The sequence below is a fragment of the Xenopus tropicalis genome, chromosome 5, assembly GCF_000004195.4.
Source record: "Xenopus tropicalis strain Nigerian chromosome 5, UCB_Xtro_10.0, whole genome shotgun sequence".
Taxonomy (NCBI): Eukaryota; Metazoa; Chordata; class Amphibia; order Anura; family Pipidae; genus Xenopus; species Xenopus tropicalis.
The window spans coordinates 66965426-66983119 of NC_030681.2; the positions used below are offsets into that span (position 1 = coordinate 66965426).

A 17694-nucleotide genomic window follows, 5' to 3' on the forward strand; every position below is an offset into this window, starting at 1 on the left:
ATACTTTAGAAAGACAAAAATATTTTTAGGAGAGATATTCAAATATGCAAAGGAGTAACTTTCCCTTGTAAATATTGATTTTCCAACATTAGAGAGATAGAGTTGTTCTTAAGTTGCACACTGTAGACAGATAGATAGACAGACAGACAGACAGACGGACAGATATAGATTGTAGCTGCAATGGGTATCAACATGATAAAGGATACACAGCACTAGCAGACTGACATTAGGCAAGGGAAACCATAATATTAGCCCCAGAAACATCATCTATCTGATTCAAGTCCCCATGCTAATGTTATGCTATGCCAATCCTTAATTGGCTCTTAGCTCTCTATGGGCTAATACATTATGCCCATGTTTCTGCTGCATGGCATTGTAGAAACAGAAAAATGCCAGGAGCTCAAATGCCCTTGCATGCATACCATTAGTAGTGAAGATGTTAACTTTGTCAAACAGCAGCAAACACTTGGAAATGTACTATCAGTAGAGCTCTTATGTGGAGAACTAGTGCAAAACACCACATAAACATTAAAGTAGAAGAAATGCTAATAAATAGTTAATCTCAAACTGCAGGCATACCTTCAGGTCTCTCAATAGTGCCCTTAGGTCTCCCAATAGTGCCCTTAGGTCTCCCCATATTTCACCTGTTCAGATGATCAGAAGCCTCATAGGGAAAAAAAACGCTGAGCTGTGTAAACAAAATTCCCATAATGCCTTGCTCCTGCACCAAGACCAAGACCCCAGTACATGTGCAGTTTGTAAGACTACGAGTAAGCTTCCTGTTGTATGGCTCAGGTCACACATTCCTAAGGGGGGGGGGGAGGGAGTTCTTAGCATTCTTGTGGGAGGGGGAGCAGATGAGGAGAGAGCTGGCATAGGTAAACAAAGACAAAAGTCAGTGCAGCGTTTCTGTGAGTGCTTATGGCTGTATTTGCATAGACCTTTCTGATAAAGCTTACTGAGTTTTTACCTTTCCTTCTCCTTTAAAAGGAGAATCCATTCAACATCCATTTCTTTTCTATTTTGCCTAAAATGAGTAGCTATGCAAACTCTGTAATGTGGTTTTATTCTAAGGGGAAAAATAAAAATGAAATAAAAAAAATGGTAGGACAGAGGAAAAAATACATAGAAAAAAATAATGTACAGTTGATATTTATTTTTGAACCAATAGCTATATTATAGTGTAAAATGAAAACAAATGTTGACTGCAATTACATAAAAACTATAAACAAGTTTCTTAAAACATTATTTCTGAGAACTTCTCGCATTTGCAGCTATTGCGCTGTCTCTTTCCTCATAGATTGCTGAAACAAGCTGGACAACTTCCGGATGGTTAAATTTCCCTGAAAAAAAAGGAAAAATGGCATAGCTGAATATAATTACTCTGAAAGTATTAAAATTGTAGAACAAACATATTTTGTGTTTTATTAAAGATAGAATGAATCATGTTTAAGTAATCTATTCATTAAAGGAAACTGGAGATATTTATACCTTCTTAAATATTTTGTATTACTGAACTATGCCTTTTTCGGGCTGATATATATTTAGTTGTTTAAATTAGTAGCCACCTCCTAGCAGTTTCCATAATCTGTTTCTTGCTAAATCTAGTGTTCATTACATCAAACATCTAAATATATATCCATCATTTGCATTTTTTTTGAAAACCTATTTCACTGCTAACGCAAATAACGGTATGACATAGACCATCACACCTCCGCAATCCACTGCCAGACGTCAGCAGGAACCTTGACAATTTCTTAGCCGCTTAGAACACAAAATATCAGTATAATAACAAGGTTCACAGCAAAGAGTTTCAGGCAGAAAAAACACTGGATGGTAGATTTGCAATGTGGTAGCAAACATCAATATTCTGTGGGGAAAGTTAGACTAGCAAATTGCGTAAAGTACAAAAAAATTAAAAAAGAACTGTGGGTAAAGAAAAGTGGGTAAAGTTTTTACACATTATTATAGCATCCACAAAAATCTGCACGCTGCTACATTAAGTATATGCAGATGGAAATATAAGTCAAATAATAAGTATGCAAAAACGTTAAACCTTGAAAGAACATACCTTCAGTTCAGCCACATTAAGACTATATTACGATTCACTACTGGTTAACTATATGCAGATATGGGATCTCTTATCCAGAAACCTCTGGATTCCAGCAAAACCTCCTATAAGTCCATTTTAAGTAAATATTTCAACAAATTTTAAATGCTTTTCTTTTTCTCTATAATATAAAATAAAGCCTTCTACTTGATCCTAAACTAAACCATACAGAATGCAAAATAATCCTAGTAAGTTTATTGAATGTAAAAGAATTTAGTGAACCAAAATATAAAGGAACCCTAAAGGTGGCCATACACACACTGTTATTATCATCCGAAACCTTGTTTTGTGCGATGTTCTTTGTATGGTGGATCCTCGCAATGACCAACATCGTGAAAGCATCGGATATCGGTCGTCTCGACGATCGGGTGGGACAAAAGATTTTTCAACGGCGCCGCCGAGCAAACTCTGCGCTTAGGGCTGAATCATCAGATGGAGGTAGAATCCCTATTGTTTCTACCTCCATATCTGACGAGTCAGCACTGAACATCAATGGAGGCCACAGAAAAGATCTAAATTGGTACGTGTATGGCCCCTTTAACCAAGCTTTCTAGTTACTAGATCCCATACCTGTACTTTGTATAATATGATAATGATCTTTGATTTCTCATGGTCCATCGATTTAACGAAAAAGATATTTCACATGCATATTATACACCAGAGGCATAGCCTGTAAATGATATATAACAGTGCTTAGTGATGTCATTGATTATAATCAGTGCTCAAATATATAAATTGTCACATGACTCACTGAAGTGCTGGCACTTCTTTATATAGTTATGGAACTTCTCAGTGACTTATACTTACATTTTACAATAGGGTAAATTATTCTCTATATATCTAGTTTATGCATAGATCCTTTAGTTCAGTGCTGTTCTGGAATTTTTCTCGCCTACATGGTGGAGGGCTGATAATGGAAGCCAGTTTTGACCACTCCCCTTTTTTTAAAACCACACCCATGTTATTACAAGAGCTTTAAAGACCATACCCACATTAATGGTGGTAGCACAGAAAACCAAAATGGTTGGTGTAGTGATATGACCCTTCATTCATATGCAAAAGAATTATATTATATCATAAGATTTCAGACAGAACCTTAAATCCATATGCCTCCTCCTCCCATATGGATAGCACAGCAACCCCCATCATATAATTACACACCTTAGGGACCATATAATTTCCAAATACTAACAAACTACCAGAACAAACCCCTGCCAGGTTCACGTCCCACAGGAACCATAGGGCAGGCAGAGTAAGGCACATAGGCAGCATAGGGCAGGCAGAGTATGGTACACACAGGCAGGGTAGGGCAGGGAGAGTATGGCACACAGGTTGCCCTACCCTGCCTGTGTGCCATACTCTCCCTGCCCTACCCTGCCTGTGTGTACCATACTCTGCCTGCCTTATGCTGCCTGTGTGTGCCACAACATGCCTGCCCTATGCTGACTGTGTGTGTCATATTCTGCCTGTCCTATGTTGCCACACACAGGCAGCATAGGGCAGGCAGAGTATGGCAGGGGGTGAACAGTGCAGGGATTAAAAGGTGTGAACAGTACAGGGGATTATTTGTTTAAACAATACATGGGTTTACAGCCTGAATTTGCGATGTGAACCATTCAGGGGGCCAGTTAATCTCAGTATGGATACCATTTAAAGGTAAGCAGTCACAGCAGCCAGATGGGGGGGCGCAGGCCGCCAGTTTGACAGTCCTGCTTTAGTTTATCCAAGGTATTTTTCTGAAAATATTAGGAAAAATTGTAATTCATCTACATATCTGCTTGTCAAAAACAAGTAAAAGCCAAACCACATACCTGCTGTTGAATTATAGAAGTCCTGGAGCCTTCCTGGTCTGTTCTCCAGTTCTTCATACTCTAGAGCTTGAAGTATCATCTCACACTGGTCTAATTCTTTCACAAACTTGGCTTCAGCTGTGGACTGGTGCTCATACTCCTGTGTGCAATATGTTTATAAACAGAAAATAGCAATTACTGCAGAAATACCAGTGCAGCAAGCATATTTCTCATTAAGCCCAAAGCATATATTTTCATTGCTTTAAGTGGCAGAGCACTAAGGAACACAATATCACTCCCCTTAGTGCTTATCAACTTTCGCAGGGGATCAGAGTGGAGCCAGCTACTTTCACAGTAGGGACTTACTTGCAGAAGCTCATGCAGCAGTCAATGATGCAGAAATAAGAGGGTATGAAGAGGGTCTATGTGCCTTCCACCAGCCTGACCCTCATGAAAACAGGAACACAATGCAGCCCTGTACTTTCTACCTGTCTTAGACAGAGGATAGTATAGGGGATGCCTATGTAGAATGCCAAGAACTGACAATTTACAGCATTAATCTACACAGTACTGTATCTTTTACGGCAAACAATGCACATCAGGAACCAATCATGGCAAGGCTCTTAGGGTTCTTACAAATGGGCAGTTTTTCTGCGGTTTACAACCATTACAGATGCAGGTTTGAGCGCACCAAAAGACATCAGCTAATTGTGTTTTGTGGCATTGGTGTTTCATAAGTTTATTTAGATGCCACATGCTGCATTTTCTTGCGCTTGACATGCATTCAGAAGACAACAGAATAGAAGGTTGCATTTGAAACTGACAAATGCACTTAGGCATATTTAAATAAATGCATATAAGCACAATATATGCATTTTAGCACTTAGCATGCATTTGAAAAAGCATTAAAAAATTGCTGCTTTGCAGAGCTGCGGTTGATTTCAGTCAGAACACTCTCTGCAGTTTGTATGTTCTGCTTGTGTCTGTGTGCCTTTCCAAAGGTTACTCTAGTTTCCCCTCACATTTTAAAAACATACATGCAAGTTAACTGGTTCCCAATAAAATTGACCAGTGTGTGGTAATGTAATAGGGATTTAAGGTGGGCATAACTGGTAAGATCCGAGGTTGCTAAATGAGTAGACCTTTTCCTCATATATGCCTTCCTAAGGTGGGCGATATTGGGCTAATTACATTGGCAAGCATAGATGCCATCGGACTGTGGTCTGCATCAACGAGCTGGAAAACCAAACCTGTCCAATCGAGATCTGGCCATGTAGGCCCATCAGTGGTGGCCATACAGGCAGATAAGCTGCTGAATTAGTCTGAAGGACAAGAATCGGCAGCTGAAATCGGCTTGTGTATGACCACCTTTAGACTGTAAGCTCCTATATAAAGAATACAACTAATAATAACCAAAAAATTAATAATACAAGAGTAATGGGCATGAGCGTAGAATCCCAGTCAAAATGAAGAGAGACAGAAAAAATATGCTTTCTGTTGACACACACAAAAACTAGTATTTTGTTTTGTGTTTTAGGGGTTTGCTGCAAAAATAGTTTTGCTCCTTTAAATTGGACTAATCTTAAACAAGTCTAATTAGAGAAAACAAATAAGCCTTTATTAGCATTTATTATAGCCTTTATCAGAGCATTTGCTCTAGCAAGTCTGTTCCTTGTTTAAAAAAAAAAAGTTTTACAGAAATAAAAAGTTGTACTGTATAATTCTTCTAATCCCCCGCAAGTAAAAAAAAGAACTAACAGATCAAGGGGCAGATTAATTCATGGTTTAGTCTCACTGTGTGAACCTTACTTGACTTGATATATGAATGACCTGTGCAGATACTCTGAATCTTAACAATTACCCTGGAAAGTAGATTGGAGCAATATTAAAATTGATTGAATCAACTGGAGTTGTTACATTTATCATAGCTCACAGCCTTCAATAAGACTTGATATCCAAGACCAGTCTGTCTGAGATAAAAATCCTGAAGGCTCAGACAATGATGAATATGGGTTCAGATATATAATTATTAAATTCTAAAACTAGCCTATTGAATGGATTGGATCATCACTGCAAGTTTTCAGACAAAACACTGATACATCTGACCTTTTACTTCTCAAGTAGGGAATTTGTAGCCAGTGGAAATCTATCTAGATAAAGCTGCTTTTACAGTGTATATATGTTCCACCATAATGAATAAATGGTGATGCTTAAACCATAAGCAAATATCACCAATATGCAGAAAGAACAGCCTCTTTAACATGCTATATTAGCGTTTGCTTTTCATAATCTCTTTCCTGTTTCTACATTTCCTAAAAATCAATTCTAAAGACACAATTTGTGGGAGGGTTTTTAACCATGGTTGGTCATGCAAATGTTTCAGATCCCAATTTCATCCTGGCTCGCCATAACATTTATCCACCTTTCTCCCCTTGCTTGCCTGCATTCTGTAAATATTTCATTACTACGAGTCAAATCCACTAATCATGCATTCCAATAGTCTGTGTGTTGCTGGAATCACTGTAAGAAGTTGCTCAACAATTGTGTTTCACAGATTTTTTGCCGTTTCACGGATTTTCCTGTTGTTTCGCAAATTTTCTGGCAAAGCGAAATGGATTTGCTTGTCACTATCAGAGAGAAGATTCATAAAAAATCAAAGAAGATTGCAATGTGGTGCTTTAACGTAGCTCCCCAGGCCGGTGCAGTGTTCAGTAAACAGAAGCACTGGCCCAGGATCTCTGGGAGGATGATTAACATTTTGGCAATCCCCAGCGATATCCCTTTCCTTTATAACACACATAACCACATGTAATACATCACTGCTTACATTAAATTTAATTACAATGCAGTTCCTCTGTTAAAATCACCTAGCAATGTAAGCTGGTCTTCCAACTTCCAAACAAGAGATAGGTATGTCTGGAAGATCTCACAGGAAGTTATAAACCTATCTCCTGCTTGTACTGGCCAGGGGGTTTTAAAAGCTAAGTGAATGGGCAAGGTGGCAGGGAGGGAGAGAGCGGCAGGTATGTGGCATTTTACTGAAGGCTGGGGTAAGTCTGTACAGCTCATTTAAAATTTTATTTTGGCCAGTAAGTGAACAGGTGGTGGTGGGGTGACAGAACAATCCAGGATCAGAGCTGCATATGGGATAGAAGGAGAGCAGCTGCATAAGAAAAAGGTCTTACAAAGGGAGCACTAATGGGAACTGCTCACAAATATTTTATTAGTGTGTATTTTGTGACCAGCAGCACTGAGAGACTTACACAGCCAAGCATAGACAGGAAGTAGTGTTAATATAAAGCAATTTTGGAATAAAAAATGGAATCAAAGCTAATAGAAAAGTTGCCGTTTTATTCTAGCTTTTAGCATTTTATTCTATTTTTAGCATAGAAATAGAATGCATGAATGCATAGCTAACAACTGAATATAACCGTTTGTCTCCTTTAACCTTTATTGCAACTGCAAGTGTAGAAATTCACTTTTTTATACATGCTGTGAATTAGTGAGCCTGCCTGTAAATGGACAAATTGTTTCTAAATACTAAGCTAATACATTTTATAGGAGAGCCAGTCACCATGGCAACCGTAACATTTTTTGCAAATGTAACACAAATGAAGTGCAGATTTGACTGCACAGCAAACTGGAAAAGTCTTTGTTCTAGTGACAGTGCTACTGACAGGCACCGTTAACTAGCTGAGTTCCAAGCTACACAAGGGGAATTTAAACACACCTTTTAATGTTTTGTGTAGTTTACCATCACAAAAATGTAGGCTGATTTTTCCAGTATTCCAGTTAGATTTCCAGTTAGACCGAAATCATTAATACTGATCATTGTTCATGCGTTCAGGATTTGTTTTTTATCAGAAAAAAAGTCTTTTTTTTTTTTTTCTAAATGGACATTGAGATTGATTGAATCCACTATCTAGGGTGATCGATAAAATTTGATCAATTCGTTAATTGGTTTGATTTATTATGAATCAATGTTGGTGTTAATAAAAACAGGGGGTTTTTATAAATCACAATTAATCGTTATATAATGATCATTAATAAATTTGCCCCTTACTGTTTTCAAATAGTACCCAACTAATTTATCAATTTATTTTTATTTACACTGTTATGCCTTACAATTACATTTTAAAAAACAAATTAAAGAGAAACTACATAAAGAAACAATATGTAAAGGATGTTTATTTTTTATATTATAAGCAAATAAAATGCTAGTTCTAGTAATTCAAGTTTGCAATATACATAAATTTTCAATAATGTTATTTATTTGCAAATGTAATTGCCACTGAAATCAGCAAGCATCATTGCTTATATTTTTGGGGCCCATTCATTAAAGCAAGATTTTTTTTTGCAATGACCACGGTAACATCATTAAAATTGCACAACTTTTTCGTAGTTTTCGTTAACGTCCACAAAAAAAGTCTTATTTTTTGAAAACGCTACGACCATTTTGGAATTCATTCAAGCTTTGGTGTCGTGGCCAGGTTGGATCTGTACAGTGCCAATTGAGTCCTATGGAAGGCTTTCAAAATCATGCATTGAAGTTTAAAAGCCAGAAAGGTTTTTGAGTTGTTTACAATCGTTTGGATCCTGAAAATTTTGTGAGTTTCGGATCGCAACCATGATATTTTCATAGGAAAAAATATTTTCTTACAAAAATAATTTTTGTGACAATTTCGAACATCAGAAATAATTGTGGTTACTCCGAATTTTTTCCAATCATGCTTTTAACCAGAAAAAAATTGTGCTTTAATGAATGGGCCCCTTCATGTTTTGGTATTCCGCAAACACATCATATATGTCTTTGCATTATTCTTTGTATGAGAGCAGGTATGTAAAAGTCAGATATATTTATTGTACCAAAACAAAGGTAGCCTATGCGAGGACAGCAAGGATAGCTGACTATGAGACAGCAATCAAGACTCTTTTCTGCACAGGGTGTCAGTATGAGGGCAATGGCCCACAGGACTACCACAGGTGACTAATATCCCAGAAATGCCTTCCCACCAGCAACAAAGTGAAATACTGGGAAGCCATACGTGATGCTTCATTTTCCGAAGTTGCCAGTAGGAAGGCATTTCGGGAGACTGGTCGCCTGTGGTTAATCTCGGCTACTGTAGGGAACCAGCCTTCCCCATGGCCATTGCCCTAAGGGTATGAGAGAAATTTGTCAGCTTTTTAGTTACTCCCTATTCTGTCATTGATACTTCAAAGGCATAATAGCAATCAAAGGAGAGAGAGAGCACCATATTTCCTACTACTGCCCTGCAGAAGGGTTACTACACTATACCCTTAAGTTCTATCTAAGCATTTCCATAACCTCATATATCAGAGAAGTTTACCATGCAGCCTTCAGCTATTGCTGGGCAAAAAAACCATGAAGCATCCTTGAAATGCTGAAGGCTACACCTGTAGTTGAACTGTAGTTTTTGCAGCATCTCCTAACAGTTTGGTTTCCAGAAAAAGCTGGGAAATGTAATTCCATAGCTTGTAAAGCATTATAGCTAAACCTTCCTGATATATTTAGACATTTCAAAGTTGAAAATAACATCTTCCATGGCGATTACATTATTTTCCAACTGACTATAACATCTTTTTAACAAAGAACTGTTTACATTTAGCATTAAACTTGGATACTAACGAATGTACTATTTCAGTTTGATATGACAATAATGCACTCAAACTGATTTGTAGAGAATACTATGCAGGGCTGTGGAGTCGGAGTTGAGGGCAATTTTGGGTACCTGGAGTCGGAGTTGGCAAAAAATGAACCGACTCCGACTCCTACTAAATTTAAATGGGAATAAAAAAAAAAATAAAGCAAGTTTAAATGTCCCAATTCACAAACAGTCATAATTAATTACTTCTCTGCTATAGGAATAAAGCCTAATGCAAGCAGTGCATAAATGAACATGTTGAGTGACCATGAAGCATGCTTTTCATTGACTGTATGCTTCACTAAATGGGACGTAACGCACAGTTAAGGTGCGGCAGCTCCACTGCGTCGTGTTCCTCTGTTACTGGGAACACAATGCCCACTGTGAACCTAGCCTAACTCTCACTGATAACTAATTAAGACTAGAAATACTTGTATGCGTGAAGGGAATGGATAGTCAATAGTTTAAAGGAACAGTAACACCAAAAAATGAAAGTGTATAAAAGTAACTAAAATATAATGTGCTGCTGCCCTGCACTGTGTGTTTACTTCAGAAAATCTACTATAATTTATATAAATAAGCTGATGTGTAGTATGGGGGCAGCCATTCCTGCACTGGTACAGCTGGGGTGTTTGCTACAGAAACCCTACTATAGTTTATATAAAGGCTGTGTAGCCCCGCGGGCAGCCATTCCTGCACTGGTACAGCTGGGGGGTTTGCTACAGAAACCCTACTATAGTTTATATAAATACCCTGCTGTGTAGCCCCGGGGGCAGCCGTTCCTGCACTGGTACAGCTGGGGTGTTTGCTACAGAAACCCTACTATAGTTTATATAAATACCCCGCTGCGTAGCCCCGGGGGCAGCCATTCCTGCACTGGTACAGCTGGGGTGTTTGCTACAGAAACCCTACTATAGTTTATATAAATACCCTGCTGTGTAGCCCCGGGGGCAGACATTCCTGCACTGGTACAGCTGGGGTGTTTGCTACAGAAACCCTACTATAGTTTATATAAATACCCTGCTGTGTAGCCCCAGGGGCAGCCATCCCTGCACCGGTACAGCTGGGGTTTTTGCTACAGAATCCCTACAATAGCTTATATAAATACCCCGCTGTGTAGCCCCGGGGGCAGACATTCCTGCACCGGTACAGCTGGGGTGTTTGCTACAGAAACCCTACTATAGTTTATATAAATACCCCGCTGTGTAGCCCCGGGGGCAGCCATTCCTGCACTGGTACAGCTGGGGTGTTTGCTACAGAAACCCTACTATAGTTTATATAAATACCCTGCTGTGTAGCCCCGGGGGCAGCTGTTCCTGCACTGGTACAGCTGGGGTGTTTGCTACAGAAACCCTACTATAGTTTATATAAATACCCTGCTGTGTAGCCCCGGGGGCAGCTGTTCCTGCACTGGTACAGCTGGGGTGTTTGCTACAGAAACCCTACTATAGTTTATATAAGTAAGCTGCTGTGTAGCCATGGGGGCAGCCATTCAAAGGAGAAAAGGCACAGGCACATAGCAGATAACAGATAAAACACTATTGTATTCTACAGAACTTGTCTGTTATCTGCTATGTAACCTGTGCCTTTTCTCCTTTTTTCCAGCTTGAATGGCTGCCCCCGTGGCTACACAGCAGCTTATTATATAAATTATAGTAGTTTTACTGTAGCAAACACACCAGTTTTACCAGTGCAGGGCAACAGTGCATTATATTTTTATTACTTTAAAGCTCTTTTATTTTTTGGTGTTACTGTTCCTTTAAGACTGAAGCTTTAAAACATTTGAAAAACTGCTGTAATTCAGCTGTAATGTTAGCTTAAACTTTAAACATGACTATGGGATTCTATGGAAATCATTAGGAGTAGGAGTATAGATAAAATTGTCTATCAGTTTATTATCAGTTCAGTTGTGTTTTAACTGCCCCTTCCCCTTCCTGGATGTATAAAATACATTAGCATATTAAAAACAGAGGAGTCGGAGTCGGAAGTATCAGAAACTGAGGAGTCGGAGAATTTATCTACCGACTCCACAGCCCTGATACTATGTACAGGATAGGAAATACAAAGTAACTACTCTGTAATGGTTATTTTAGAACAGATGGGTACAGTCTGTTACATTTCAGAAATCTAGAACAAGAGCACTGCGGGGTATAATATAGTAGCATAAGAAAGTTACTTTACTGGAGCTGCAGAGAGCCCTTATAAAAGCAGGGGGATTAAACCAGTTTTGTCCCAAAAAATTTTGGGGTAGTTTAACTCCACAAATTTATCCAGTTTCCTACAGTATTCCCTTGCCTTGTATATGGACAGAAAATACAAAATAATCACTCTGTACTGGCTATATTAAACCAGATGAATATAGTCTGTTACACTGCAGCAATCCAGAAAAAAAGATTGTATGTGTAGTGTAGAAAAGTTACTTTCTTGCAGCTTCAGAGAGCCGAATGAAATGATAAAAAAGGCAGGGAAGATTCTGTGAAAAAACACAGTTTTGCCCCCAAAATGTCTATGTTTAATGGAATTCCCTATAGTGTAATGCTCACCAACTGGGTCAACCAAGTTAGCAACTCTGTACAATTACCATGGATCTGATCAGCAATTAGACTGGATGGTTTTAACCCTAGTAGGTGAGCTAAATGAAATTTTATGAAAAATTTAGGAATTCCTTCTGTGTGCAAATATCCTTTTAGGGCCACCTAAACTATGTAGATATAATATTTTTCAGGAAACTACTTATCAGTCTGTGCTCCATATGTCCCCAAAACCCCTTTAAATCCCAGAATACCCAGCAGACACAGGCTCTGGGTCCTAAAAGGATGCACACTTACAACTGACAGCAAAGCCATAACCTATTAAGGTACGCTTTGGGCTTCTCCTTAACAGGAAATCTGCACATTTAGTACATAAGAAGCAAAGTAAATAAATATCTTACCTCCCATAAATTATACACCTCTGTCTTCAAGATGTCTGGTAACAGTTGTGTGAGATGCTGCATGGCATCCTACAACAGAGTTTTGTACACAAATAGATATACTTCAGTTTAACAGTTTGTAAATTTAGCTTTTTCTTTTAAAAGGGGAATGACCCCTGCAGCAGGTTCTAAAACTATTTAAAACTGATCTTTGTATTTCATGGTTTCAAATAATATAACTGTTTTAGTTACCAAAGTATTCAGTTAAGCAATTAACATAATTAGTTTACTGAGGTCACTGACTATTCCAACCAAGCAAGGTTTGTATGGTAAATAATATGCTTTATCTAAATGTGTAAAAATAGCATTATTGAAAATATCAGGAGAAAACGCAGCTAGCAGTCCATATCTTACAGCTTAATGTTCAAAATGCCAGAATGCACAGGCCGTGAGCTATTTGTCCAGTTTCCTGGAAATAATGGCATTCCCACTTAGCAGTGGCACTGTTAATGCCACATGTAAGAAATACATAGCTCTACAAAATACAGAGTTATAGAAACCACCCTGTTAGAAACAAAGCCTACAAAACTATACCACATAACCACATACTGAAACAATTAATGAAAAAAAGTATTCACTTTGGGAAAAGAAGGCTTTAATGTTGTCATTTTTTTTAATCGTTGATTTCCGTAAAATGAACTGAAGGTTAAGGGAGTGGAAATTAATAGTGCTTACATGTGATGCTCAAAGAAAAGTCACTAATTATAATCACTACAATGAAGAGAATTAAAAAGAAAACCACCCACCTTTTCTTTTCTGTGTTTCTCTTCTTTTGATATATTGTCAGCAGGAGCAATATCACCCACAATGCACTCTGCCATGTCATGCACAAGAGCAAGCCTTATACATCTAAGATAGAAAAATTAAAAAACAGTATCTGTCACAAAAGCACTGAATCATTCCAATATTTCAGGAAAACTAGCACTGTAAAAAAATGTGTTGTGTGTTTTATGAAAAGGAAAATATACCACATGCTAAAATATGGTTTATTTTCCTAAAATAGACAGCAAATTCATGCAGGATTTCCTTTAAAGCTCAAGTAATCATAAATCTGGACCTATGTATTTCCATTATTCATATGAAAAATGACTTATGTTTTTGCTGTGGCCTTATCCACTGCTGCATATGAAGCCATCAGCTAATGTCTATTTGAAGGTAATAATACAAAATGTATTAAATAATGCAGAGATCAAAAGAACAAATCTGTCACAAAGTACAAAGTGTCTCAGATAGTGACAGTAATAACTGGCACTTGTTAAAGGGTATGTAACTACTGAAACAGAAAATGTCTCTAAAGCTCTTCTCCTGACTGTTTACTTTTGAGATGCTATGTGTAATTCTCTGCTCAGTAAAAAAGCGAATGGTATAATCCCTGGGGTGCTAAATGTGAATATAATCACTCACCTAAGACCCTGGACCAGTGTTCCTGCTAGCTAAAACTTGCAGGAACTTTGCCTCTAAGTTTGTCTTTTCACTCTCACTACGCATGAGCACCCAGACTGAAACTTAGAGAAGATCCAGAAATAGGATGATGATGGCTATGTGGGGCTCCAACAGTATTACCCCGAGCTAGTGTAGTTTCCAGCAACTGGCAACAGGTGTACCCACCAAGGAGCTCAGGGTAAGCAATTATAATCATGGGAGGTGCCTACATTATATGGTCCCTTCTCCTTTAAAGATGAAAACATAGTGCAGCTCTTTATAAGTCCAGCATTCACCTGGACCACCGATAAGGAGCGGTGAGGGACCTGACTCTTTAAAGATTTTTTTTAAGGTTTTCTGGGTTGTGTGGTTAATTGAATGGAGTAAACATTTCTAGTGAAAGGCATGGGGCTTGGGCACCCAAGCCCTCTATTTAATCTGGTGCTTGTCTCCGTATTTATAAATTGCTTAAAATTGTAACTGGTAGCCAACAAGTTCATATATATATATATATATATATATATATATATATATATATATATATATATATATATATATAAAGACTGTTTTATTTTTTAGGTTGAGTCAGGTCCCTCACCGCTCCTTATCGGTGGTCCAGGTGAATGCTTCCGACATTTTGGATGCAGCACAGGAAACTGCAACGTATACTAAGATACATTTTGTGATATCCTTAAATATCCCTAAATATTGTGCCAAGGTAATATTAATGGTAGGAGGCACTGTCTTTAAACATGTTAATTATTTTTTGAAATTAACACCTCTAACCTGTCACTTTAGGAATTATTTTAGACAGGCCTTAGTTATAGGTCTAGTCTGAAAGACACTTAATAACATCATGAATATATATCTTCCAGCAGCAACCAACAAGTGAATTATAGTCTAATAAAAAAAATAGATTAATTTATAACTGGCTCTTTTCCTACGGATAATATTGTGGTTTTTAATAGTAGTAAAATAAAAGTTACATTTCAAGAGAGCTTGTGTCCTACTTTTGTATTTTCCAATTAGTTATCAAACACTGGGATTATCCTAGTGGCTTGTAGCCTAGACAAATTTAGTTTTTCAGGTGTTATGTAAACTAGTATAAATCTATTTTTATGGCAAAACTTGGCAGGTTTAAAAAAATGTAAATGTTTTTAAGAGATTTAAGACATGATGGTAAACATTACAGGAAGACTTTTTATCTAAAAAACACATTCGCTTTGCATTCTGGATAACAAATCCTATAACAGTACAAAGAAAATATAGTATACAGATGTGTAAAACAGAGGCCACTAAATGTTAACCCAAGCTAGCCTGTGACAAAGGCTACTGCTAAAATTGCTTTAATAAATGGGCTCTGCAGTGTGAGAGCAACCTGGTACCTTCCTTTAGAGCATATTGATGTAAACAAAGTTAGGCTTTTGCATCACATTAATGGATGGGAAATGAGTCACTGTGGGAGCAGAAACTAGCAGCTTAGACACAAACTAACTCCTGCTGGAAGGTGGGATAATGGGCTCTATATTAAGTACCCTACACCCTACACCATCAGGCGTAGTAATACGTAGAGATTCGGAAATGAGTGGAACTTCATAGATTTGTGAAGAATTTAGCTATATTTCATACATTCCAACCAAGAAAAAAAATGTAATTTTATAGTACAAATGGCAGTTCCCATTTACCTATCTTTATTTAGTTTTCTGTCTTCAGTGAGCATTGCCATAACTGCCATCCTGTACATATGGTCTGACACACTTTCTGGTTTCTCCACTTGCCGGTATATCCAGCCAGTCCTAGGGACTCTCTGTAAGAAAGAGAGAAAATAAGAAATCAGCAAACAAAAAAACCATTAGTGACTAAATTTTGTCCCAAAATCGCTACATAAAAATACCATACACAGTTGTTTTACCTGGGTGCCTGAGCCAATATTCTGCATTGATTTTATATATATATATTTACAACACTATTAAAAGCAAACCCTCAACATCATCAGATATGAGTACCAGAACGCAAAATATATGACCTATACAGAATAAAAATATGATCCCAGACACCTGTAGATGCATCTTACCCTGACAACAGCAAACACATTCTTTGAGGTGTGACCACAGTAAGGAAAACACACAAGACCATAGCCTGGCTCTCTCAATATTGCAATTAAAATGGTCCACTGTTTAAAGTGATCCCGAAGTTGAAATTCACCTCTCAGCACTCTCTTGCCAGTTCTGATAGTTGAGACACACTGTCTGAACACTGTTGTATAAACGGAAGTGAATAACAAGTACAGTACCACTCGCACACTGACTTGCAGATGGAGGAAGTCCAAGTGTGTAATTCAGCAATGTCCTAGGCAATCTAACACTGGTCCAATTAGACATGCCAGATTATACATTTGATATTTGCAGCTGACATCCATAGGTCAAATGATGCAAGCACTTGCTTTATTTTACACAACAGTGCGAGGGAGTTTTAAAAAAGGTAAGATGATGGCTTTAATGCACCAGGATAGAATTTTACAATATTTGCTCAGAAGTACACATATATATGGTGGGTTTCTGCCTTTATGATACTCCTTCCATCAGTTGGCTTGTTATAAGTTACTTTTTGGGGGTTATGTAATAAAAGACACTAAATTTGCCCAGGAGCAGTATCCCATAGCAACCAACGAGCAGGGAGAAATTACTGGTCACCTGTTTAAAAGCAAACATCTTATTGGTTGCTATGGGTTACTGCTGAGCAAAATTTGTCTTTTTATTACATATAGGGGATAGTGTCTAAAAATGCTAGTGTACTGCAAAGGTATTCTTTTATGGTCTGACATCTGGATTACATGGCCACATTCCCTTTTAAAGAAGGACACCTTTTAAATTAGACACAGTTTAAAGGGGGTGGTGTCTTTATGTATGCAAGATAGAGCTTTTATTTTATCCAATCAAATTTAGCCTCCAAGGGTACAACAGGATGAATGAATTACAGTTAGCGAATTTCTCTTTTTAGACAGAGGAGTAGCTGTATTAAATTCAGATTTGCTTCTTATACCACAGATTCTTTAGCTAAGGACTAAAGAACCCTAGTTTAGATGATGTGTAACTAACCCGGCTTTCGAGTGAATTCTGCTAACTGCAGCTGCAAACCTGCTGAATAGATATACATTGGCTTAAGATCCCTATGTAAAATCCCTCGTATAATGCTAGCAGGCAAATTCCCTCCTTGGAAAGGTCGAGTGTACTCTATTACCTTGAGCTGCCCTACAAGTTTCATGAATTGCAGCAAGCTCTTCCCTGCACTAGAGCAGCTACCGGCAGCGGCCATTGTTGATACGCAGTGAGCCACGCCTCGCTAGCAGATGACCAATCATGCAGCCTGCCAGGAAATGTGCACGTGATTAGAACTTGAACGCGATTGGTGTTTGTCGTCCTCTCGCTTTATGGCTATATCTAGATAGTCTAGTTTAGTTCGGGAAGATACTTGTATTGCTGGACGCAGTTCGTGGTGAAATTCTGCGGTATTGGGGTGCAGAGGCTTGATTTTGTAGAAAAACATTAATTGTAAAGCCTTTGCATGATTACAATATCCGCGAGTTGACTACTTGTCATAGGAGACATTAAAGTCTGTAGTTATGGATAAATAATACTAGACGCAAAACAAGAATTTACCCCCAGGTGACATTGCAATGGATTTGATCGTGTTCCAATACAGGAGCTCGATCTTACATTGTATTTATTGAATTTGTCA

General features: G+C 38.0%; 1 protein-coding gene across 2 annotated transcripts; it reads right to left on the minus strand.

Moving 5' to 3' along the window:
* Window positions 1–1136: 1136 nt before the first annotated feature.
* hddc2 (HD domain containing 2) lies at window positions 1137–17319 on the minus strand. 2 transcript variants are annotated; one of them, XM_002935994.5, is made up of 6 exons: window positions 17197–17315; window positions 15642–15763; window positions 13281–13383; window positions 12496–12564; window positions 3922–4060; window positions 1137–1343 (listed from the first exon to the last, which is right to left on the minus strand). In XM_002935994.5, exons 1-6 carry the CDS (start codon window positions 17269–17271, stop codon window positions 1246–1248), a joined length of 606 nt encoding a protein of 201 aa, XP_002936040.1. In that variant the 5' UTR covers window positions 17272–17315; the 3' UTR covers window positions 1137–1245. The 2 variants fall into 2 exon arrangements, with proteins under 2 accessions (XP_002936040.1, XP_002936041.1); XM_002935995.4 differs by lacking the exon at window positions 12496–12564 and having other exon boundaries at window positions 17197–17319.
* Window positions 17320–17694: the final 375 nt, after the last annotated feature.